Source organism: Geotrypetes seraphini, chromosome 1 (assembly GCF_902459505.1).
Source record: "Geotrypetes seraphini chromosome 1, aGeoSer1.1, whole genome shotgun sequence".
In the NCBI taxonomy this organism is placed as follows: domain Eukaryota; kingdom Metazoa; phylum Chordata; class Amphibia; order Gymnophiona; family Dermophiidae; genus Geotrypetes; species Geotrypetes seraphini.
In genome coordinates this window covers 34,331,698-34,358,836 of record NC_047084.1, presented here as the reverse complement: position 1 = coordinate 34,358,836, position 27,139 = coordinate 34,331,698, and the positions used below count along the sequence as shown (strand labels likewise).

General features: G+C 41.7%; 1 protein-coding gene across 1 annotated transcript in view; it reads right to left on the bottom strand.

The window, feature by feature from the left end:
* Positions 1-845: 845 nt before the first annotated feature.
* CMYA5 (cardiomyopathy associated 5) overlaps positions 846-27,139 on the bottom strand; it is a 119,819-nt gene continuing 93,525 nt past the window's right edge. The window contains exons 9-13 of the mRNA XM_033929689.1: positions 26,599-26,746; positions 24,681-24,814; positions 18,533-18,632; positions 7,913-8,089; positions 846-6,285 (exon numbers count right to left, since the gene is read on the bottom strand). Of these exons, the coding sequence (XP_033785580.1) occupies positions 6,033-6,285; positions 7,913-8,089; positions 18,533-18,632; positions 24,681-24,814; positions 26,599-26,746 (812 nt within the window). The 3' untranslated portion in view covers positions 846-6,032. The remainder of the gene's footprint in view (positions 6,286-7,912; positions 8,090-18,532; positions 18,633-24,680; positions 24,815-26,598; positions 26,747-27,139) is intronic.

Sequence of the window (27,139 nt, the reverse complement as noted above, 5' to 3'; positions counted from 1 at the left end):
TATTCTCCTTTCAATTTCAGACTCAGTCATTTATTTATTTATTTAATCATTTATTTATTCTGTCCTCCCAAAGGAGCCCAGAATGGGTCACAAGAGTACATTCACAGTATAAGTAGGACAAACTTTAATGGGAAATACAGACTTGGCTGACATAGTGAGCTTAGATTTCAGCTTACATTCCAGCATTTACAGTATAGACATAACATAGACTTGAAAGTACAGACTTAGTGGCCATAGGGTGGTTTAAATTGCAGCATTTTCCATATAGACATAGTATAACATAGTGGTAAAATATCTTTTGCTATGCAGGTGTGTGCATCATTGAAGTATAGCGATTTTTGATCCGGTGGGTATCGCAGATAAGTTTACTGGGAATGAGGTTGGTTTTTAGAATATAGTAAGATTTGATTTGTTTGGAGTGAATTTTAAGTTTGGTGTTAGTTCAAGTTATGCTTGCGGCGGCATGCAAATTTTAGTGAGAGGCTGCATGGTGTATTAGGCGGTGCTTTTGCGATCCATCAGTCAGGGGTGTAGATGGAGGTCGTTAAGGAGCTGGGTTTGTAAAGAAGGTTTTCACGGCCTTCCTGAAGTTCCATAGACTGTCTAATGATCTAATGGATGGCGGGATGATGTGCCATAGTCTGGGTATGTAATGTGAATAAGAGCATTTTCGGGCTGTCTCAGACGTGTGCGGCATAGATCTCTGCATTTCAGAGCTGCCAAAGAGAAAAAATTTTAAAGATACTTTTACTGACACAATTCCCTCCTGCTTCATGTCCTTCTTGTAAAATAACATTAATTTTAGTGACTAAAGACTGGAGTAGAAGGGCAAAATATAGCTATTGCCTACCCTTGATCCAGCCCAGCTGGCATAGAAATCTTTACTAAAAACTTAAACAGTATTCCAGATTTTTATGTCTGTAGTTTGACTTCAGTCCGTCTCTATTTGATCTTGGTTTTCTCTGTCCTCAAGTTCCTTCTTTCAAGAAATCTCTTCTAGTCTTCTTCCCATGTCTTCATCATTTCTCTTTTGTCATCGGCAGCCTCAGGGCAATGGGTCCCAGGGCACCGGTAGCAAGAGAAAACTCTTGTGAGCCGCTACAGGCAGCACAAGGAAAGAAAAAAAGGTTAGCAGAAGTGAACACCGCCCCACCAGGTAGGTATTGTATCAAGCAATTACTGGGTTTATTCTTCAAAAAAACCCCATTCAAACCAACTTGCTTGTTTCAAGTTCAATCAGTTTCATAATAAAAAGAAAACAATCTTGTCAGGATGTTTCAGATATAAAATATAGTCTCAAAACAAACAAAATGCACTGAAAAACAGTCTCTAGGTTAATGTCAGCCAATAAAGTTCAAAACCACATCATTCAAGCTTTTCCAAAGCTGCTGCTGACTCTCGAGCCAATTAATAGACCAAACTTTCCAAACATTCAAAAGTCTTTTGGGCTGATATCCCTACCTCAGCCTTGCGCTAGTGCTATGGCACTAGGCCCCAGCAGTTGACTTGCAGGCCAGGGAGTGTGCTCTGTGTAGTCTCAATTTGCCAGTCATAGGCCCTCTATCCTACCACAAAAATCGCAGCGCATTCCCCACTTCCTGAGACTGATAACAGCCTTCCCCTACCCAGAGGGGGAAAAAACACAAAATCCAAAACAGTTCTTAAAGATGCCTCCAAGCACCACACCTTCTTCAGGGTTACACCACAAAACATTTAGTCAGTTTAGCCAAGCAGTGTCCTGGTTAAACATTTAGGCAGTTTAAATTACTTGCCTTCAGTCCAGCAAACCTCCATTGGCAGGACTCCATTCCGTGGCTCAGCATATGGCTCAAGCTCCATGTCCTGAAAATCTTGAGGCATTAAGTTGGGTGGCTCCAGACCAGCCTCAGTCAGCTCCGTACCTTTCAGCTCCGTACCTCCCTGCCATCCAGAGCTCTCAACCCTGAATCACCCTGCCTTCTTGGTTGCTGCTGCTGCTTCTTCTTCTGCCTTTCTAGCTGTTCAGATCTCTGGTGTAATAGCCTGCAGCCATGCCCCAAACCCTCAGGTGAAAAGGTTTTCCTGCTGTTTCTGCTTCCAGCCTGCAGGTGACTGCTGGGAACTAACCTATGTGGGGGTTGGGAAACAGGCAAATCTACTCTCCTGCTCCCTTTAGAGGCCAAAGAAGAAAAGTCTTCAAAATGTTGAGTTTTAAGTTTAAATTGAGCTATTTGTAGAGTGTCTGCTCTTGAGCTGTGCCCTGCTCTGGGGACAGACCTAGCAGGCATAGGCTGAATACCAGACTTTCCTCCATGTATATTTGTCTCTCCATTTCTCTCTACAGCTTCACTCATCTCTCTTCTAGTCTTACTCCCTCCTTCACTTACCTTTTTCTCACCTTCATGTCTGTTCTCTCCACCATGATTCCCCCTTTCCCTTCAGGCTGCTGTTTTCCCAGTCCCATACAGCTACTCTTCATGTCTTTCTGTCTGCAGTAGCTGGTGCCCCCTCTGCCTGCCTCTCTCCAAGATCATATCTCCTTCTGCTAGCAACCTTCCCACACACAGCCCATGATCTCTTCCTGAAGTCCTCTCACCCTCACATCCTGTTTCTACTCCCCCCCCCCCACTTAGCTCTATTCTCAGTCCCTGCACCCATTACCTAGCCCCTATTCTCTTTACAGCTTCTTTCTGTCTCTTCCAATATTTCAGAGCAGCACTGTCTCTCCTAACCTCCCTTTGCCCCTTCTTTGCTCCCTTTATTCCTCTCCCATTACTAGGATTACCAGACATCCGGGTTTCCCTGGATATGTCCTCCTTTTCGAGGACATGTCTGGGATCCGGATGGCTTTCAAAACCCAGCACTTTGTCCGGGTTTTGAAAAGCTTCCTGTCAAAATTGCATTGGGAAGGGGCATCTGGCATGCACGAACATAATGTCATTGCATCGTGTCCAGGCATGCGTGGATGCCTTCTGGGGGCAGGGCTGGGGAGGGGCAGAATGGGACAGAACTGGGCGGGCCTGGGGATGTGGCCATGAGTCCAAATTTTCCTTCAGGAAAATCTGGTAACCCTACCCATTACTAGAGTTACCAGATGTCTGGATTTACCCGGATATTTCCTCTTTTTAGGACTGTCCAGACATCTGGGTGTCTTTTCAAAACCTGGCACTTTGTCTGGGTTTTGAAAAGCTTCCAGTTTGGGATCGCGTCGGGAGGGCATCTGTGCATGCGTGGATGAAATGCGGTGATATCATATGTGTGCATGCAGATGCCCTCCCGATGCAGCTCCGAGAACGAGAAGAGGTTTGGGGGGCAGGGCTGGGGCAGAACAGGGCGGGCCTGGGGGCGGGGCCATGGATTTTGCAATCGTAAAATATGGTAACCCTAGCTGCTAGGCTACAGCAATTCCCTCTTTCCTGCAGTCTACTGGACAGACACCAGCCAATAGGCTGCAGGGGGAAACGGGAACAGTAGGATACTGAGGTACCTCCTGCCTGCGTTTTCTGTATCTCTGCAGCATAGGGCTTGCTGCTGCCCCAGATCTAAAGATTTACAGAGAAAAATATTGGGGGTGCTCAGGCCCTTACCCAGATGAAGCCTGGAGTGGAGGTAACGTTACCATAACAGCAAACTAGCTACAACAGAAGCATTAAGAAAACTGACTCCAGAATGGAATAAACAAAAGCACATGCTAGCTCCTTCAGGGACATCCACTCACACTTTCTGCAGTTCAATAGTCAGACTACAAGGAAAACCTTGAGAAAATGTGATTGTTGAGTAAAATGCCAAAGGAGAAGTGTATAGCTTTCCTCCTATCTGGCAACTATTAAGGCTGGATAACTAAAAAGGTTTTAAATTGTTTGGTTTCTTGTTTGAGTTACAAAGAATGTGAGCGATTGTTATGGGATGAGCTCATGTTAAATTTGACCAGGGCTGAAGTTAGAGTGTATTTACAAAAGGATAATACCAGCCCTATCTGTCTTCTATAAAATCCTATCACAGATCCAGGAGAAATCATGCCTAGATTGAAGGCAGGGACTTTTATGTCTGCTTGAGACTGAGAGCAGGTATAAAATGTACAGTATGTGTGACTGTGGGTATTTTATAAAATAAGCTCCCAGATTTTGTATTTAGCATCTAAAGTTGTATGCGTACATTAGTACGTGCAGCCAATATATGCACACAATTGATTAATTAGCCTAATCAGTGCAGATAATTGGCAATTAACATCTGTAATTGATGCTAATTGGGACCAATTTAAAGTTGCACACACAACTCGGAAAGCATGCACCAGTTACAGTGTATGAATCTGAAAACGGGGCATGGCCAGGAGCGAATCAGGAGTGTCCCTAACAGTTAGATGCATTGTTATAGAGCAGTGGTTCCCAACCCTGTCCTGGAGGACCACCAGCCAGTCAGGTTTTCAGACTAGCCCTAATGAGTATGCATGGAGCAGATCTGCAAGCCTGTTACCTCCATTATATGCAAATCTCTCTCATGCATGCTCATTAGGATTATCCCAATAACCCGGCTGGCTGGTGGTGGTTGGGAGCCACTATTATAGAGTTTATCTTTCATATCAGCTGTGTGTTACTGATTGAGAGCAGATATTAGTCTCTTTAGGATTGGTTTCTTTGAAGTTAGTATTTTTCAGTTTTATGGAAATATACCTGCTCTGAGGTATCAATACACTTGAACAAAGACATGGTAGAGGTTTCTACCGTTGGAGCATTTACCTCACCAGTCAGAGAAACCTCTACCGTGGCTTTGTAAAAGCCAGCATTAGTTTTTAAAAATAAATTCTTTAGTATTCATAAAAAAGTCAGCCCAAGTGGTAAAAGGCAAAGAACAATTTAAGAACCCATTTAGCTTCTAAAAAATAATCCTAAGAATTTATTTTGCAGAGTTTCAGAAGGCTTGCTGAACACACAGGTTTTTGTAAAAATTGTAAAGATTTGTGGGACCACATGTTTATTTTGTATCACAGTCAGATGGAACAGACATTTTACCAAAAACCATGTCCAAGAAAGAGTGGAATCGCCCAAGGTTTTGATGACTTCTGACACTTGCTAATGATGCACTTCTGTGCTTAATTGGTAGATTTTAGAAAACTAAATGTTCAAGATGAGCCAATTAAAGAGCCAAGCTAATTTTTTTTGTACATTTGGGCACAACTGGCCCTCAATGATTTGTGCAAACCCCAGCAAAAACTTAGTTGGCAAGTCTGCCTCAGAATAGATGTACATGCTGATGTTTATATTTTAAATGTACATGTGTAATGCTATTGTAAAATCAGAAATACATACACATTTTTAGTCCCCATCCAAATTTCACCAACAAGTCACCTACAGCATGTCCTTTTCCAAACCACACACCCTAAGGCTTTTACACATGTAAATAGTGGCTTTTATTACATAGCAATTTATCCTTCTCTTTTACAAAAGTGCGGAAGAAGTTTTTAGCACCAGCCGGTGCGTTGAATACTATGTGCTGCTCCAACACTTATAGGAGCTCTATGAGCGTTGGAGCCGCATAGAGCATTCAGCGTGCCGGCTGGCGCTAAAAACCTCTTCCATGCTTTTGTAAAAGAGGGGAAGGTATATGCATTGTTCATTTTTACATGTAAAAGCCAAGTGAGACTTCTAAAATTGCCCCATAATAGACTCTTTAAAATAAATATGATTTAAGAATAAATTACTGTATTTCATTGAAAGGCAGTTTTGAATGAAATGACATTGAAGTTATCTGACTACTTCAGATTCTTCTCTCTGAACTTTACCTAATTTTTTGTTTTTAGTAAGGAAATTATTTTCTAGCAAAATTCAAGTCACTGTTTAATAAGCAATAAAATCACATTGCATCCAAGGATATCGATGCATGAAAAACTACAATAGGAGCTTAATTACCTTTTTTCCAAAAACTTAATACCAGTGGTCACACATGTGAATTCCCTTTATCTCCCAACATCTCTTAGCAGGTCTCTCTTTACACAAAACATTAAATTAATCAAAGGAAACAGTAATCGCTTGTCTTCAGGAGGATGGTGGGATGAACTAGCTGTGCTTGGCAAATTCTGGAGTTTCTATGCCTGTGTGCAAGTGAAGCTGCCCTGGCGTCTCCAGAGTGAAGGCAGGGTGGGCAGCCTCTGTAAACTTGTGTTTGATGGAGAAGAGTAACTGTCCCTTCTGTACACTGAAGAATGAAATCCTGCTACCGCTGTAGTCCAGGAGAGTGCCAATCCTGACAGGGCATTCAGTCACCAGAACATCGCTCACTACCCCGGCGTGGAGGAACCTGCAGCTGAAACTGAAGTAAATGAAAACTAAAGATCAAGGTTTTCAAGGTTATATTAAAAATTTGATTAATCGGCTATTATCATTCTAGGCGATATACAATACAATTAAAGTGAGGGGATCAAAATGAAAATAATTAACGAGAACCAAAACACGGACAAGACTCGCAGATAAACGGAAAACAAGAGGGTAGAGGGAAGATGATGTTAAAACAGTGAAACATTGAACAATTTGCTTGCTCTTAACTTTCCATAGATGATTACATAGCAAAGGTAAGCCCTCCGATATTCAGCACTATTTAAATCAGCCAGGAATGGCTTCCGGCCAGTTAAATAGCATTAAGCTGGCTAAGGGCTAAATTCAGTGTAAGATGGCCACTGAATATTAGCACTTAGAAGCTAGTAGATAGCTGGCTATGTCTAGGGTTACCTGATTTTACGCCGGCCTGGAAATCACTTCCAGGTCACAGGGCCAGGAAGTGATGTCAGAGGGGAAAGCCAACGCCAGCACAAGCAGCAGGCCAAAGAAGCTGCTCGCACTGGCGAAGATTTAAAAATGTACAGGGGTGGGAAGGGAGGCCGCCACCACCCTGGGCGCCTCGTACCCTTGCTAAGCCACTGCCTGGTAGGCTGATATATCAATTACTATCTGTGTTTAGGTATACATTGTGTCATCAGTATAAAACAGTAAAGCACCGTTCATTTGCAGATCTGTTAACTGGAAACTCTCATCATTCCTAAAGACAAAGCAATGACACAGTCCCTGAGCTGTGATGTATTATCTCCAAATAACTCAGCTATCAGAAAACTGGTTGGCTCTGTACTATGCATTATTCAGAAACCCCCTCACATCCACAACTCTGTTATTAGAAAATTCTTACTATGCAGAAAGAATCCGTATCCAAAGTGGTCTCAGTTTTAAAAGTACTATTTGTTTATTAACAATACTTGATAGATCATGGTTCCAAGATAAGGTCATAGCCATTCCAACAGATCAAAAATGCATAGATATTCCTAATACCAGTCCAGAGGTCTGCAAACAGGTCTGCTTTTAGGGATACTGAAATACAAATTTTTGGACTAGGAACAAGGTTAATTTATACCATATATTATTGATATATTGAAATCCAGACCCATTTGTGGTCTTCTAATAGAAGAGGAACCAGTGAACCATCAACCAATAAATCTTTTGTGATCATATGTGACTTCACCAGACTTGTTCTGCTACATCGAAACACAGTAAAGGACATGAGCTAAAGACTTGACATACTTATTATCTGTAATGTATGGGAATATGTCAATCCAAAACTAGCAGGGACTAGAAAAGTAATAAATATTAATTGTGTTTCTTCAAATGCAGTGTATTGCTCATGAAACCCAACAGAGACCTCACTTTAGCAAAGTCACCTATTCTGATCAGGGTGTATAATTCTTTCACTAAGCAAGTTAAGCTTTGGACTTTATCTGTCTTTCAGGCAGGCAAGGTCATTTGGGGAAAACATATCACATTGGTTTTAGGTTCTAGAGGCTCTGGGTGGTTAATTTTTCATTCATCATTTCCAACAGTTTTAATTCATCAAATAAGAGGTATACAGCAGAATCCTTGATGCTACAGTAACAAAATAAACAAGTGAACTTTACCTTGTTGTTGTTGTACAACAATACATACACCATGAAGTATTGTTCTCCCCCAGGACCCAGTTTCCTGGCGTAGAACTGTAACAGGCCCCAATCCGGAATATTTTGCAGCCAGTCACCATGGTCTCCCAGTAATGCCAGCCACATGCTGGCAACAGCTCACCCAACACTGTTGGGATTCTGTATAAAAGAAAACAATTTTTTTCAATTTCTCTGTTTACCGGCAGTAACTCTTCTCTTCTAGTTGCCATGATTCTCATACTATAACTACAATCCCCAAATAAAACCCAAGAAAAGTGGGCAGCACTACAACCAATTGCCTACAACCCCACAATAGTAGGAGGAATCAATAAATATATGTATATCTTCAATATATAGTGAGATCTCAGTGCTACAGTCCAAACTATGGTGCGCTGGAAACCAGGGCTCATGGCTTAACATGTGAAGCGAGACTCAATTTCAAGTCACGCTGTGCACCATCATAGACCTCCCTAGTGCACAACTCATAATAATAATATATAAAGTGCTAGTGCTAATACAAAAGTAATAACTTATAACAAAAGATTGCAGTGCTATCAACGTTTCAAGTTTCAAGTTCAAAACTAGCGAAGTGAATATATTATTCTGAGGTAGCTGCCCAATATTTGCATGTCTCGCTTCACATGTTAAGCCAGGAGCCCTGGTTTCCAGTGCACCATAGTTTGGACTGTAGCATTGGGACCTCACTATATATTGAAGATATACTTATATTTATTGATTCCTCCTACTATTGTGGGGTTGTAGGCAATTGGTTGTAGTGCTACCCACTTTTCTTGGGTTTTATTTGGGGATTGTAGTTAGTGATTGATTGATATTCCCCTCTGGGTATTTGAAAGTTTTGATGATTCTCATACTGGCATTGGCTGGAGATCCAGCAAAGGCAGTACACGGAGCACCTGGAAAAAGAAGCCTAAACTATTGCAAAAGGATGACGCCTGTAAGCTAAGCTCAGGCTGCACACATCTAGGGATCCAGAGAGAGCTGCACACTCTGGATCCCGACCAGGGATTGGTACAATGGCAATGACTAGATGTTAAATGTTAAGAAAGAAGGTTTTAATTTAAAATTTTTATTCATTTTTAAAACTTACATCAAATGTAACAAAAAGTAACATCATTTTAGCTTAAATATTTCACTTGAAATTCTATAATGAATCATACTCAATATATTTTATCCCATTCCCTCCCAACTCTTCAATATATCATAACACATATATCATATAATAAAGACTTTCCTTTCATTCAAAGCACCTATTGAAAATTCAAAAAATTACCACCCCCCCCATTATTTCATTTGTACTAACCAGGGAAATGATATCTATTCATTGTAATAATTTGTTAATGGCCCACACACATCTTGAAATTTATTAAAATTTCCTTTCTGAAGAGCTAATGTTCTTTCCATTTTATAAATATAACACACTGAATTCCACCAAAAATTATAGTTTAATCTACTCCAATTTTTCCAATTGCATGTTATTTGTTATATGGCGACTCCTTTTAAAATAAGTAAGAGTTTATTATTTTTTGAAGATATTTGGCTCTTAGCCCTCATAGACATGCCAAATAATGCTGTATCATATGATAATGCCATATAATTGTCTAACAAACTATTAATTTGGCCCCAAATTGATTTCCAGAAACCCATAATAAATGGACAATAGAACAATAAATGATCTAAAATCCCTGCTTCAAGATGACAATGCCAACATCTATCCGACTTAGAGCAATCTAATTTTTTTAAACAAACAGGGGTCCAGAATGCTCTATGTAACAGGAAAAACCATGTTTGTCTCATAGATGCAGACATCATACATCCCATCCTCCAAGACCAAATTCGTGGCCATTGAGACGCAGTAATTTGATGCTTAATCTCAATGCTCCAAATGTCCCGGAGACCAGTCTTTGCTTTTTTATTCATAAATCCAGATATTAATTTGTACCACTGAGTGGCCTGGTGTCCCAGGAAATCCACCTGAAAGCATAAGAACTCTAAACTATATTGATTATTAAGATTTTTCCATTCAGGGAACCCCACCTGAATGGCCTGCTTCAGTTGCACCCATCTAAAATTTTGTGATTTATTAAGGCCATATTTATGTTGCAACTGTGAAAACTCAAGCAGTTTACCATTAGAAATAACATCTAATACACGTATTCCTGCAATCATCCAATGCTTCCAGATGACCTTAAATCCACCAATTTGAATCTTGGAGTTCAGCCATATAGTTTGATTTGTTGATTTGTGAATTGGAATAGGTGACAAATTACTCACCTATCTTATTGTTTTCCATGTGTCTATAAATAATCTATTTTCTTTATATAATCTAGGCATTTTGATACTAAATACATGGCATAATCGCAGAGGAAACATGAGGCGCCATTCCAACCATAACCAATCTGGGATATTATCAACAGGCTCTGGAAGGATCCAATATATATCCTGGCGCATAAGATAGGATTGATACCTATAAAAGTTGGGAAAATTTACCCCTCCCTCTGTAATCAGTTTTTGTAGAGATACTAAAGCAATTCTACTCTTTTTGCCCAGCCAAATAAATTTTGTGAGAATATTATTTAACTTTTTATAAAAAGACCCCTGAAAAAATACTGGTAACATACTCATTTGATAACAAACCACAGGCAAAATCATCATTTTAATAGTTTGAACTCCCCCCCACCAAGAAAGATGTAAAGGATTCCATTGCTCACACATTTCTGTTACTTTCTGTAATAAAAATTTTTCATTCACTTTCATTGTTTCTTCCAATGTGTTTTTTATCCAAATGCCTAAATATTTTATTCCGTTCTCTTTCCATAAAAAGGGGAATCTAATATAATAAAATGGTAGGACGCGCATGCGCACTAAAAAAATCGTGTTCCCTGATCCATCGCGGAAACACGATTGCGCATGCGCGGGTTTTACGTCACCAAACTCTGTTCCTCCTCCACCATGCCACGCCAGCCATGTCCGCCGCCGGCCTAGAGCTCCTGGGGGCGGGCGGCGCGAGCCGCCCTCCCGCTTCCGCCCTACACGCTAGCCATGTCCGCCGCCGGCCTCGAGCTCCTGGGGGCCGGCGGCGCGAGCCACCCGACCACTGCTGAGGCCCCGCCTCCTGCTTCCGCCCTACACGCTAGCCATGTCCGCCGCTGGCCTCGAGCTCCTGGGGGCCGGCGGCGCGAGCCGCCCGACCGCTGCTGAGGCCCCGCCTCCCGCTTCCGCCCTACAAGGCGACTACAAAACGCTGAGGCCCTACACGCTGACTACAAAACAGACCCGGCCCTACAAAACGCTGAGGCCCGTCTTCTGCTTCCGACCTACACGGCGCCGCCAGACCCGGCACCACAAAACAGCCCTCACATCCGCGAACAGGGTTGCCATGGAAACAGAGGGGATCAGGAGCTAAACAGAGATTTAAAAAAAACAAACAAACAACAGTGTACAAGGACAGAGACACACAGACACTCACAGAAGGACAGGGGGCTAAAGAGACAGATTGAAAAAAATAACAAAACACTAAGGAGAATGAGAGACACAGGTAAGGAGTGCTGCTGGGCAGGGGGAGCAGGGAAGAGGGTCAGGGGGAGAAAAGAAGGAGTGCTGCTGGACAGGCAGAGCAGGGAAGAGGAACAGGGGAGCAGGGAAGAGGAACAGGGGAGCAGGGAAGAAGTGCTGCTGGACAGGGGGAGCAGGGAAGAGGGACAGGGGGAGCAGGTAAGGAGTGCTGCTGGACAGGAGGAGGTAAAAGGAAAGGAGAAGGCCTACTGCTGGACAGGTGGAACAGGCAAGGGGTGATGGTTGACAGCCGAGGAAAGAGAGAGACAGAAAGCGGCCAAGAGGAGAGAGAGAAAAAGAAAGAAAGAAATAAAGACACACACATCTATTCTAGCACCCGTTAATGTAACGGGCTTAAAGACTAGTGTTTCAAATAAACCTTTTGTACAATGGACATTAAGTGGAAGAACTTCTGATTTACTCCAATTTATCTTGTACCCTGAGAATTTTCTAAATTTTTCTATCAATTCTAGTAAGCTTGGAATGGTTGTTTCCCGATTTCTCAAATGAAGCAATATATCATCTGCATAAGCAGAAACTTTATATTCCCGATCTGAATAAGGAATACCCTGTATCTCCTTTGCTTGCTGAATAGCTAATAACAAGGATTTTAATACAATATCAAAAAGCAAAGGAGACAAAGGTCAGCCTTGTCTAACCCCCCTCTGCAGACTAAAATGCTCTGAGAAGTTATTAAAAAGAGGGTGGGGCTGGAAATATTTCCAGATAGTTGCACATGAAGGCTCATGGTGCTAGGGTCTCACAGAGGGTCCAGAGGAGCTGGAAGCCCAAAGATGGAGATTCCAAAATATATCTATCAAATACCAGTAAAACATCAAGAGGTAGGAGTGGCGTAGTGGTTAGAGTTACAGCCTCAGCATCTTGAGGTTGTGGGTTCAAATCCTGCGCTTCTCCTTGTGACCCTTGACAATCCTCCATTGCCCTATGTATGTTAGATAGATTGTGAGCCCACTGGGAGAGATAGGGAAAAATGCTTAGATAAATGAATAAAATAAGAGTGGATTTTCAAAAGGTTTATTATCCAGTTAACTACAATTAAAATCTGCCCCTTATGACACTGTGTTTTCGGCACATCAATGAGCGCTAAGAGTCAAATTTCATCTAATAATAATAAGATATTACTCATTATGACAGGGGTTGCCATACTCTATATTAGATAATAATAGGAAGATATACAGTGATATTCTGTGAACAACTCTCAATTATATAACTACTAAATTTCACAGTTACTGTTTCTTATATCTTTTTCATTTAATAAATAAATATATTACGGTGATGTGCTCAGACCATTAACCCAATAAATAGTGAAGTCACTATCTTGAGTTTAACAAGGGGACCATCATTGCAACCACCTGTCCCCGGCCCTCCCTAAATGATCTTAAACCAGTTCATCTGTTGTGTTTGTACTTATCTGAATAGAGATGGCCTGAAGATTTTGAACGATTCTGGTCCCAGCTAGCCAGTATCAGTGTCCCTCCCCGACGAAGGAGACGAAACTCGAGTCGGGGGGACGGAAAACGATGAGGATAAAGATAAACGTTTTTGGATTTTAAACAACATTATTTTTGTTAGAGCACAGTCACCATTGAGATTTAACAAGACCAAGTTCAACAACAACAGCAAAAACCTCTCTATTCAGATAAGTACAAACACAACAGATGAACTGGTTTAAGATCATTTAGGGAGGGCCGGGGACAGGTGGTTGCAATGATGGTCCCCTTGTTAAACTCAAGATAGTGACTTCACTATTTATTGGGTTAATGGTCTGAGCACATCACCGTAATATATTTATTTATTAAATGAAAAAGATATAAGAAACAGTAACTGTGAAATTTAGTAGTTATATAATTGAGGGGTTGCCATACAACATATAATGAAAAATTAGGATCGCTTAAATTATAGCTTTTGGTGGAATTCGCTATGTCATATATTTAAAATGGAAAGGGTAATTGCCATACAACGGGGGTGCATTAAGAAATTTCAAGATATTTGGGAGCCATTAACAACATACTGTAATGATTGAATATCAACTATTTCCCCTTAAATATGCACATCCAGGAAGGGGGGAGGGGGTGGGGATTTCTTGGCTTTCTTTTGAGAGTAACAATGTGGGGAGGGGGGAAGGGGGAGATTATTATATGTTTTTCTTGAATTGATGAATGTTATTGAATAGGGAAGGGGAGGGATATGGAATTTGAAATTGGTTTTGTATAATATTAAGTGATGTATATAAGACCAAATGGATGTTATGTACTGTTTCACTCATTGTAAGTGTTAAAATGAATAAAGAATTTTTTTAAAAAAACCTGCCCCTTCCCCAACAAGCTAAATTTGGATTGCATAAAATTACAAGGCATATACCGTACATTTATCCAGTTAGAAAAAGGGAAACTATGGAGGTGTTCTGGGGCTGGCTCCTGATCTGGAAATAATTACTAATGTGCACGGATGAAATAATGCATGATTTTTATCATTTAGAGCTAGATTCAGTAAATGGTGGCCAAATTTTGGGCGCTGAAAAAATATGGGCTGAGTGCTATTCTTTAAATGACCCTCTGAGTTGGGCGTCATTTATAGACTAGCGTGTAGCATCAGGAATTGTGCCCAATTGTGGGTACAAGAATTCACACCGACTAATACCAGGTGTAGTATTATAAATATGATTGGCTCTTGCAAAAAAATTTGCAAACACACTCTTTTAATAAGCATTGGTCTCCTCTGCAAACATACCTACAATCACTTCTTAGTACTGTTTAATGATGATATCTCAAGTTATAATAACTCTCTCCGCTCCTTTTACTATGAATGCAAGCATGCAAACGGAAATTATACTTCTATACTGTATTGATTGCTTTACTGCTGTACTGTGAAGCTCATTGATATCCTATTACTGTTCTCTGTTATTGTGTACTTAATTGAAAACTCAATAAAATTTCATGAAAAACCACCCCCGAATTCTATAATACTGCGCTCATCTTTAGTTAATACTTCTGATCCGCCCCGGCCCCTTTTCAGGTTCATGCTAAAAGATTTCACAGCGGCTAACCTTCTACTGGGATATTTTTCACATTAAACAACGATAAACAGTAATCGAGTAGTCTTTTTAAATCAATTGTAATTTTTGGTAATTTTTTAGTAGATCCTCAGTGGGCTATTCTTTTGCCTTTCTTGGTCATGCAACAAATCACATGAACCACAATCGTCATAGGATCCATTTTCAATGAATAGTTTAAACAATAAATCTTTTTTTTTTTAGCATCAAACAGCACTTATCTCATTGAAATTTTCTTTTAGGGAGCACCTCTGCCGACATGTCCATGTTTAAAAATACTACCAGATTACTGTTTATCGTTGTCTAATGTGAAAAGATTTGTACATGCGTCTTTATAGAATAGTTCATCTGTTATTTTTTGTCTGCTGATATTTGGTTTTTGGAAGTCAATTTGGAGATAAATAAATATAGTCTTAGAATCAGAGGCCTCTAATAAATAAACTGAGTGCCCTCAGGATGGGCCACACAGTGATTGAGTCAGGAACTGGTTGAGTGGAAGGTGACAGAGATGACACAATTTGGATTTCACATGGATTTTAGTTAAGTGTCACTTGGCATCCATGATTAGGGCACCTAGAAGCACCTAACGTAGGCAATGTTTATGAAAGTGTATCGTAAACTGTGTGCCATGGCACACCAGTGTGCCTCGACACCCTGGCGAGGAGGAGAGTCATTCATGTCGGCTGACTGCCTACAGAACATGCTTCTCGTGACGAGAAGCATGTCCGTAGGAAATCAACTGGCGCAGATGACTCTCCTCCTGGCCAGCATCTCTCCTTCTCTCTCCGCACCTCCCAGATCCCTCCACCAAAGCGGGTTGCAGCCAGATGGGCCTCCGGGCATTTCCGGGTGCCTTCCGGCCAGGGCACTGGATTAGTGTGCCACCAGCTGGAAAGTTTGCAACACACTGGTTTATAGAATCTGGCCCTTAGAGCACTAATTGTTATGAGTGTGCTAAATCCTTTAGCACACCTTAGTAAATGGAACTCAAGGGCAAATTCTATAAGAAGCGCCCAAAAATTAGGCGCCTAATTAGGCACTGTTCAGTGCGATTCAAGTAATGCTGGGTGCTGTTTAATGAATCACACTGAACGGAACCTATTTTGGAGGCGCCCAAGGAATAGGCCAGCTCTAGGCACAACTAAAAGTTAGGCGCCTAGCTGAGCGCTTAAGCACGCTTAAGAGCAGCGATTCTGCATCAAGGCGCCTAACATGTAGCCACGCCTACGCCTAACGTGCGTAGCACCTATTTTTTTTGAAGGCCGCCTAAATTTTTAGAGGCGCCACAGAATCGTGCTTTCTCGATAGGTGCCTATGTTTCAATCAGGACTTATTAAAAAGCTTAATTGAGCTTGTTCTTCAATTTAGATAGGGGTTCATAGACAAAAGCGCGCACCGACAAAGGTGCGCCGAGACAACTGAGCGGAAGGCGGAAGCCAATGCCGAAGAAAAACAGTGTTTTAAGGGGCTCCGACGGGGGGTGTTCGTGGAGAACCCCCCCACTTTACTGAATACAGATTGCGCCGGCGTTGTGGGGGGGTTAGGGGGTTGTAACCCCCCTCATTATACGGGAAACTTCTGTTTTTCCCTGTTTTTTAGGGAAAAAGTGAAGTTTTCAGTATAATGTGGGGGGTTACAACCCCCCAAACCCCCCCCAAAGCCAGCGCAATCTGTATTCAGTAAAGTGGGGGGTTCTCCACGAACACCCCCCGTCGGAGCCCCTTAAAACACTGTTTTTCTTCGGCGCGGGCTTCCGCCTTGCGCTCAGTTGTCTGGGTGCGCCTTTGTCGGCGCGCGCTTTTGACCTGTCACCTAGATAGGTGCCTATCTAGTTGGGCACTTCCAAAATAGGTGCCTAACTTTAGGCGCTGGTTACAGAATTTGGGCCTCAATGTTTGGTCCTGGGGGAAGGGGGTGTCAGAGGAGCTAAAAAGCATTACAACTGCAAAATTTGTACCTAAGAAACCAAATAAATACCACAGCAAACCTCACTGGAGATAAAATGCAAGCTAAAAAAAAAATTAAAATGTGTTACTATTTCATTATAAAGTCCTAATATTACTTTAAAAATCACATTGATAAAAAAACCTCATGAAAATGCACAATCAAGGTGTCATTGAAAAAAAATCTTACTATGCCCTTCTCAAATCACTACAAATTGCTAAAATTCACTATTTGGATTGCTCAGACATGGCTGAAAAAAACACATTCTCATGCATTCCAGCAGCCATTTTATGCATTGCAAGATAGACACACATTAAATCATAATAGGCTAAATCCTATAGATGGCACTGAAAAAAAATACTATTCCATAAGCTGTGCTTAAAGTTAGGAACAGTTTATAGAATAGAACTTATGCCTGGGAACTGTGACCAAATTTAGGCAAGGCCATTTGCACCAACGAAAATGTGGTGCAAATTAGGGTTACCAGACATTTGGATATCCCCGGAGTTCTCCTCCTTTTCAAGGACATGTCCAGAGGTCAGGACGGCTTTTCAAAACCTGGCACTTTGTCCGGATTTTAAAAAGCTTCTCATCATAGGAGTAAGCTCTTCTTGTCCGTTTAGGCATCTTATTTGGATACTTTACCCCCTCTAATCAAAAGTCAAGTTGTCAATAGATTACGGAAGCCAGTGGTACCTATACTGCCAGTGGGTTGAGGGTGGGTTTGGGGTGGGGGTGGGGTGGCGGGGAAGGGGGGGTGTCATCGGATGAGGCATAGCTGAGTCCAGGTTATAAGAACCCAAGCCTGGTCTCTACTTGTATTAGCTAGTTTTCTTTGCTCACTGTTTGGTTTTGTTGTTGTTGTTGTACTGTATATTGAAAACTGATGTATCTGAAATTATGAGTGTATCTTGCCATTTGATTAAACAGTTTGGAAAAACCCAAAAAGCTTCCCTCTAAATTGCATTGGGCAGGAGGAAATCTGTGCATGCATGGATGCCACGTGATGTCATCTTGTCGCATCCACGGATTTCCTCCTGCTCGACAAGAACAAGCAGCAGGGGGCAGGGCTAGGGCAGGATTGGGGGCAGGACTGGGGCGTAACGGGACGGAGATAAGTGGAACTGGGGGGACGGGTCTAGGAGTCTGGATTTTACTAAAGTAATATCTGGTATCCCTAGTGTAAATGCTTGTGTCTAAATTTAGGCACAGATGCCCTTATTCTATAATTATTACATGTGTAACTTAAGGGAATGCCCCTGATGGGTCCATAACCCACCCATTTCCTTGCCCCCTTTTTTTAACTCATGGATAAAATTTAGGCGCGGATCCCATACCTTGTAATCGCTCCTAATTTCACCAATAATTGCTTGTTAAAATGCCAATTATCAGCACTAATTAACTCATCATTCAATTAAATTGTGTGCACAATATGGGTATGCAGCCAATATTACGCACACACATTTTAATGCTTTTTATAGAATTAGGGGGAATAAGTCACGTTTTGATGCAGAAGCTGTATATGGACATTGATTTTTTAAAATATGTTTTGGGCTTTGAAATAGGTTTTTATGCAGCCTGGTAGGAAGTGATGTCAGAGGGAAAGCTGAAGCCGGCACAAGCAACACATTAGAGATGCTGCTTGCTGCTGGCAATCATCTGAAGAGGTACTCTGGTATGGGGTGCGCAGTGGGGAAGGAATATGGGGAGAGGGGCGGCTCTAACAGGGAAGAGTACAGAGGGGCACACAGCCGGGTGCCTCCTTCCCTTGCTAAGCTGCTGGAAGGGATAACACCCACTTGATCAGAATGGTGCAGCTGAGTAAAGGAAAGGAAATAATCAGGTAAGGCATAATTTCACATTAGCAAAATTTTTAATACAAAGTTATGCACTCAGCCCTAGTACGTTTTCAAAGAGCCTAGTTGTCAGTTAGGAACATAAAAGCATCCACATAGAAAGGCAGAGTTCTTTATTAATAGGTAGTTTGCTTTTGTTAAGCTTTGTGCCCTTACCCAGTGATTTTGCTTTTCTCAGCGATGCTCATTGCAGTCCCATCAGAAGATATTTCCAAAGGAGGATGAGCAGTTTCTCGCATTAGGTGAAATCTAGTACCTGTTGTAATTTGGAGTGAGAACATAAGATTTTATTAATAACAGAAGTTTTCAGTAGGTACAGTTTTCTTGACTACAGGTACTTTGTCTTTATGTTTGTAAGTGATATGTTATCTGGAAGAGCATAAAAATGTAAAAAAATGATGACAGATAAAGACCATATGGCCTATCCAGTGTCCCCATCCATACCAACTAAGCTCTACTACCCCTTTCTCTCCCTTAGAGATCCTATATGTTTCTTCCATGCTTTCTTGAATCCAGATTCAGTCCTTGTTTCCACGAGCTCTGCTGGAAGACTGTTCCACACATTCATCACACTTTTTAAATGGATTTATTCACACATTCATGGATTTTATTTGGTATACAGTATATACACACTTTTATTGGTGGTGTTTATGATTTGATATCTATTGGATTTTATGTGGTACACATGCATTCTTATTGGTCTATGCAGGTCCTATTTTATGCAGTGAGACCTAGTTACTAATAAACCAGGTAAAAGCAGTTAGTATAGCAGGGTTTAAAAAAAAAGGTTTAGACAAGTTCCTAAAGAAATAAAAAAGCCCATAATCCATTATGAAGATGTACTAGGAAAAATCCACTGCTTATTTCTGGGATAAGTAGCATAAAATCTGTTTTACTCTTTGGGATCTTGCTAGGTACTCATGACCTTGATTGGCCACTTTGGAAACAGGATACTGGGCTTGATGGGCCTTCAATCTGCCCTAGTTTGGCAAAGTTTATGCTTTACAGGGTTAACAGTAAAGCAACCCATTTTAAGGAGAGCCAACATTTCTGAATTCCCCCTTTAGTAGGGAAGTTATCAAAGGTCGTGGAAATGTAGAAACCAAGAAGATGCACATTAAACACAAATTCTATAAAGGCAGCTTTATACGGAACTGTTCGTATAGAATCAGTGGCGTAGTAAGGGGGTGCGGGGTGGTCCACCCCAGGTGTGGTCTTTCTAAGTGTGCCCCCCCTCGCGCTCCTCTCCCTGCCATGCGCATGTGCTCCTTGCCTTCCCCCATACCTTTTTTACTCCTCCATCATGAGGCTGCTGCCTGCGTCTGCATCGGCACTCTCTATGACATCACTTCTGGGACCAGCACCTAGGAAGTGACATCAAAGGGCAGCCAACACCGACATGGATATGCCGCTCACGCTGGAGAAATTTAAAAAGTACGGGGAAAGGGAAGGGTGTGCCTGAGCGGCAGGGGGGGGGCGGGGAGGGGCACCACTGCTCCAGACACCGCTCACCCTTACTTCGCTACTGTATAGAATACTAGCTTAGCACAGAATTGTGCATCTAACCTTGGGTGCAAGCACTTACACCAACTAGTATCAGTACTGCTTAATATTATTATGAATTTTTGCTGAAGGCCTGTGTTGTGCAGATGTATCCTGCTTTTCTGTTCTTGATGGAAAGTAATAAGATGATTTGGGTGTCAGAATTACAGTGGCATAGTTAATATATGGTTATACGTGAGAGGTATGGCCAGTAGGAAAAAGGAGGTATTGATGCCCTGTATAAGACTTTGGCCAAACCTCATTTAGAATATTGTGTACAATTCTGGAGGCTGCACCTTCAAAAAGATATAAAAAGGGATGGAGTTGGTCCAGAGGAAGGCTACTAAAATGATGCGTGATCTTCGTCCTAAGGCATCTGGGGACAGACTTAAAGATCTCAATTTGTATATTTTGGAGGAAAGGCGGGAGAGGGGAGATAATGATAGAGACATTTAAATATCTACATAATGTAAATGCGCATGAGTCAAGTCTGTTTCATTTGAAATGAAACTCTGCAATGAAAGGGCATAGGATGAAGTTAAGAGGAGATAGGCTCCGGAGTAATCTAAGGAAATACTTTTTTATAGAAAGGGTGGTAGATGCATGGAACAGTCTCCCAGAAGAGGTAAGAGACAGAGACTGTGTCTGAATTCAAGAGGGCCTGGGATAGGCACGTGGAATCTCTCAAAGAGAGAGAGAGAGATAGATAATGGTTACTGCATATGGGCAGATTAGATGGGCCATTTGGCTTTTATCTGCCATCATGTTTCTATGAAAGGTACTTTAAGAGTACTGGTATGTGTGTTAATTAGTAATTGCCAGTTGTTGTTTTGCTCAGTTTGACCCTAAAACTGAGGCTTGAACTTCTATGTATATAGATATGAGCTTTGTAATAGTTTCCCTTTTTGGGGTATATCAAGGGGGTCCCAATCTGACTGGGTTTCTTTTATTTTACAATTGGGAAGGCAGACAGACTTTAGGCACATAAATACATGTTTTAAAAAGCTTACTCTTGCTTGATCACTGGGCTTGTCACGGGTGGGCAAGTCCCTGCTCTGGTGTGGTTTTTCCAGTGAATATCTCTCTTTCCTGTTAGAGAGGTCGCTTTCCCAGTAATTGCCATTAAACTTTTGGATATTTCTTTCCCTTCGGTAATCAATGTTAGATATCATGATTTTGGGCATTCCCTAATCTCTCCCAAAACACATCCACAACACTCTCCCTTGCTATTTGGACGTTGAGGACGAATCAGGAGAGAATCAGGAATAAGACCTTCATGAAAATGTAGGCAATGAAGGAGAATCAGGAATAAGACCTGCATGAAGATGTAGGCGGAAGAAGACGCAAGCATAAGACCTGCATATATTGTAGGCGAAGACCCCTGAGAACCCCAAATATATTTCTAAGAGAGACATTGTGCATATGAATTCAAACTTCTAAGCAGTCATTTTCCTCTCTGCAAGCAAGAGAGAGATTCACCTTTGCTCCAGAAACTAGCAGTCGGATCTCCTGACTGTGACATCATTGTTTTGGGACTTTTCAGAACAGTACAATACATGATTACAGGTCCTCCTAAGAAGTACTAGTGAAAGACAGTGTAACTTAGGAAGGTGGGGGCTTGTCCTCTGAAATTATTAGCCTTAGTATTGGGAATGGATTTGTCAGGGAAATATAGAAAGGTCAGTTTTGGCACCAGGTGACGTCATGCTTCAGTATGGCTCCATGATAAGTGTATACACCATATAGCCAATAAAAATGATAAATGTGATGTAATCTGTAACTAGGTGGTACCCTAGGCTACTATAAATATTATGCCAACGGGTATAACAGGGGGAGGAGGGGAGGAGAAGAAGAGATGGATCCTAGACCAGGAGCTTGCTACTTTGTATCCTTATTTGCCCTGAGTGCTGTATTTTATTGTGATGAGCTGTCTTTCATTTATTGCTAATAAATATATTTCATAACAATGGCGGAGTAGTAGCGAGGTCTGTTTCTGTGACACGACTGGCAGCCTGTCGTTGTCAACGTGCATCAATATTACATGTCCAAATTCTGCTTTTGCAAAATCAGGATTTGGATATTTCAAGCACATGGACGTCATTTCGGCATTGTGGGATGTCCATATGTTTTGAAAATAAGCACTATAATATTCTAGAGCAGACTGTCCAAACATGTTTCTTATGCTTCGAGACTACAATGTTAATATCAAATTCTGGTGAATAGGGTTTCCCTGAACAGGTCCTCTCTTTCAGGGCTCTGTTGGGCATTCAGGTAGTTTTTATAATTTTATTGTTTTGTCCAGTTGGGCATCAGTGAGAGATGCATATGCATGGTGCTCAAGTCTTTTCCCCATGCTGTAGCCCGAAATCTTTGAGCCATTGGCAGTGTCAGTGAACTAAACACGTTGCCTTTGGTGGCCCAGAAGCTTTCCTTCTGCAGTGTCCTGCCTCTGTGGGAACAGGAATATGAAGTAGAAGGAAAGCTTCCGGGGTTGCCAAAGGCAGCATGTTCAGGTCACTAGAAGCAGCAGCCTGCAGGGAAGAGAAAAGAGAGAGAGGTATGGAATCCATCATGATGAGGGGGAGAGGTAAGGGAGAAAGCTGCCAAATTGAGGGAGAGTGAGGGAGAAGGAAGGCCAAGGAAGAAAAGAAAAGGGAAGGGAAGAGTAAGTAGAGAAATGCCAGACTGGGGAGGAGGGATAGAGAAGAGAGGAGATAAGATGCCAGAACATGGGGAGGGGAATGGAAGGGAAGGAGGCGGAGAGGCAACCATGGAGGGTGGGAAGAGGAGGGGGGGTAGAATGGGAGGGAAGGAGAGAGGGAGAAATGGAAGGGAAGGAGACTGAGATACCAGACCTGGGGAAGGTAAGGAGAGGAGAAAGATGTCAAACCATTGGGGGGGAAGAGGAGAGGGAGAGATGGAAGGGAAGGAGACACATATGCCAGACCATAGAGTGGGGGGGGAGGAAAAGAGAGGAGAAGAGAGACATGCCAGAGCATGGGAGAGGGGAGGAGACAGAGAAGGGAGAGAGAAAAATAGAAAGAGCGGTCAGGCTGAAATGAATCATGTGAAAAGGAGAGAGGGGCACAGGCTGGATGGAAGGGAGCGAGGGTACACAGTTTATGGAAGGGGCATAGAAAGAGGAGAGAGGACAGACAGTGGATGGAAGGAGCAGAGAAAGAGGGAAGATGGTAGATGGAAGGAAGAGAGTGAAGAGAAGATGTGGAAAGCAGAAACCAGAGATGACAGAGGTAAAAAAAAAAAATGTTTTTGTTTTAGGACAAAGTAGTATAGTTGTATTCATAAACATTTATAAATAGATTTTTCTATTGGACTAATTTTAATATATTTTGACTAACCTTTGGAGACCAAAACCTCCTTCTTTAAGTCAGGATAGGTTACCATAACTGCAGTATATTGTATTGACATGAGGAAGGAGGTTTTGGCCTCTGAAAGCTAATTGAAAAACGTATTAGTCTAATAAAATGGTATTATCTTATTTTCCATCTTTTGTTTTATTTCTATTTGGGGGTCTTTTACTAAGGCACACTAGCTGATTTAGCACGTGCTAAATGCTAACGCGCCCATTATATTCTATGGACGCATTATCATTTAGCATGTGCTAAATCAGCTAGCACGCCTTAGTAAAAGACCCCCTTTGTTAGTTTGTAAAGTGGTGATTTTTATTTGTCATTTTTTTCAAATTTACATCTGCTATCTTTATATTTATATATTTTGCACAGTATTAGAGGACATGCGTCACTGTTTCTGTGGTGTTGCACTGTATTCAGTCCGGCTTCTTGGTGGTTCAGTTTAACTTTTGTCCACATATTTCAAATTTTAGTTTGTGATTTCTTATTCCATACAGGGCAAGGGTGTATCTGGGCTCTCTGAGGACAAGCAGGCATGATATTCTCACAAACCGGCCTCCTCCCCTAATTGACTTCTCTGCTTTTTTACTAAACTGGTGGTCCCACAAGGTGGCATTGGGCGAGAAGGTACCAGCACACACACGGTGAGGGCAGTGCTAAAGTTTTAAAGTGACAGTACATTTTGATATCTGTCTGTACCAGATTCCGTGGATGATGTCACCTGCATGTGAGAATATACAGTATGTCTGCTGTCCTCAGAGAATACCTGCTACAGGTGAGTAACTTTGCATTCTATGTAGAAACATAGAAAAAAGATGGCAGATAAAGGCCAAATGGCCCATCTAATCTGCCCATCCGCAGTAACCATGATCTCTTCCTGTCTCGAAGAGATCCCACATGCCTATCCTACACTTTCTTAAATTCAGATACAGTCTCTGTCTCCACCACCTCTTCCGGGAGACTGTTCCATGCATCTACCACCCTTTCTGTAAAAAAGTATTTCCTTAGATAACTCCAGAATCTATCACCTCTTAACTTCATCCTATGCCCTATCATTTCAGAGCTTCCTTTCAAATGAAAGAGACTCAACTCATGCACATTAATGCCAGGTAGGTATTTAAATGTCTCTATCATATCTCCCCTCTCCTACCTTTCCTTTAAAGTATACATATTGAGATTTGTAAGTCTGTTCCCATACGCCTTATGACTAAGACCATGCACCATTTAGTAGCCTTACTCTGGATCGACTCCATCCTTTATATATCTTTTTGAAGGTGTGGCCTCCACAATATTCAAAATGAAGTCTCACCAAAGTCTTATACAGGGGCATCAATACCTCCTTTTTCCAACTGGCCATACTTCTCCCTATGCACCCTAATAACGTTTTCTACCTTTTGTTGAGATGAGGGCAGCTTCACTCTGTTCACTAGACCCAAAGGTATTGACAGCTCTCACATAGAAGAAATAGTTCTCGTTTGGCTGCAGCTTGACTTTCAGCTCTTGGCCTTTTATTCCAGCAATCGACCTGTATATCCCCCAAAAAAGTGCTACCATTAGAACATAAAAGCTACACTATGAGTTACATGCATGAAAAGCATATTTTTTTTAATGAGACAAAATTTTACATACCTTTTTAATAATTTACAAATGAAGATTATACTCATAAGAACATATGAATAGCCTTACTGGGTCAGACCAATGGTCCATGAAACCCAGTAGCCAGTTCTCACGATCGCCAATCCAGGTCACTAGTACCTGGCCAAAACCCAGAGTTGCAACATTCCATGTTACTGATCCAGGGCAAGCTGAGGCTCCTCCCATGTCTTAATAACAGACTATGGCCTTTTCCTCCAGGAATTTGTCCAAACCGCTCTTACCACAACCTCTGGCAATGTGTTCCAAAGCTTAACTATTCTCTGAGTGAAAAAAATATTTCCTCCTATTGGTTTTAAAAGTATTTCCTTGTAACTTCATCGAGTGTTCCCTAGTCTTTGGTAATTTTTGACTGAGTGAAAAAGTCGATCCACTTGTACCCATTCTACTCCACTCAGGATTTTGTAGACTTCAATCATATCTCCCCTCAGCCTGGAACCTAAATAGTAGTCCTTTTTTAAATTCTATAAGGCCTATCAAATCCATACCATCAATATTCATTTTGGAGGCAATTCTGTAAGTGGGCACCTCCTTTTAGATGCCTGATGCCACATGGTGAGATCCTATTCAGTAACGGCATCTGGATTCCCAAATTCCATTGTAGAATACTAGCGTAACCTGGCATTGGTACATCTTTACATTTATGTGCCCAGTTACACCAGCCATACATAGACTGTACGGGGCTCATTTTGAAAGCACTTTGACTTACAAAGTTCCAAAGGTTACTATGTAACTTTGTAAGCCTAATGGTTTTGAAAAAAAAGCTTCTTAACTGCATAGGACTACATGCAGCAGATACCAACGAAACTTCTCTAAGTCCTGTAAGTTGCATGTGTAAGTGGCAGCCTGTCCATGTCCCTCCCATGCTCCATATACACAACAAACAAAAGGAAAATACAACCCCATGTATAATGGAACAGACCACAAGAAAAAGTGGAGAAGGGACTTTGCACCTCAGCCTCTAGAACAGGAGTGTCAAAGTCCCTCCTCGAGGGCCACAATCCAGTTGGGTGTTCAGGATTTCCCCAATGAATATGCATGAGATCTGTTAGCCTACAATGAAATCAGTGCATGCAAATAGATCTCATGCATATTCATTGGGGAAATCCTGAAAACCTGACTGGATTGTGGCCCTCGAGGAGGGACTTTGACACCCCTGCTCTAGAATAACAGTTAAAATGGTATGGGGAAAGGGAAGAGGGTGCGTATGGCAGGGGGAGGGGCACCATTGTCCTGGGCCCAGCTCACCGCTCACCCTTACTACGCCACTTCCAGTTCCAAACCCATACTTCTAAGTATGGTGACGTTGTGAGTGCCATCCCTGGTCATTCCAAGGCAGGGGTCCCCAAAGTCCCTCCTTGAGGGCCGAATCCAGTCAGTTTTTCAGGATTTCCCCAATGAATATGCATTGAAAGCAGTGCATGCACATAGATCTCATGCATATTCATTGGGGAAATCCTGAAAACCCGACTGGATTCGGCCCTCAAGGAGGGACTTTGGGGACCCCTGTTCCAAGGTAACAGAGGGTTATGTGGCTTGCTCAAGGCCACCAGAAGCTGCTATAGGATTTGATCCTGAGGTCCCAGCTGGCTGTTCTAACCATTAGGCTAGTCCTCAATAGTTCACATCCTAAAAATTTCTCCTTAGTTGACTGACCTAAGTCCTTCTCCTTCAGGTGAATACTGTCTGCAGTACTCAAGTGTGAATGAATCCAGTGCCTCGCGGATTCCTGTGCTCCATCGAATGAAGGCAGTGTCCCAACACACAGTGCAGTCTTCTGCCTTGATTAGGGGCATGGATGGAGCTGCAGGTACAGAATTATATCATATTAAGTCTAATAAAATATGTAGACAAAGAACTTGGTTAAAATGCAAATAAATATGTCTCATAATAATAATAAATTGTGTTTAATTACACAGCAACAACATCTTTCTCTTATAGAGCTCAATGCCCATTATTTGTATTCGGCCGAATAGTAAAATATTCTATTCAGTACTGATCTGTTTCCAGTACTATAATAAAGCTGACACCTATTATTTCTTCCATGCCTATATCATCCCAATCCCCAATTCTCTTGATTTTAGATTAACTCATCCTTCTTCCCACCCAAATTGTTTTCCCCTGTACCCAATCTCTGACTAGATACTTCCTTTTGATTCAAACCATCTTGGTTCTCTTCCATTTGCAATTTGTATCC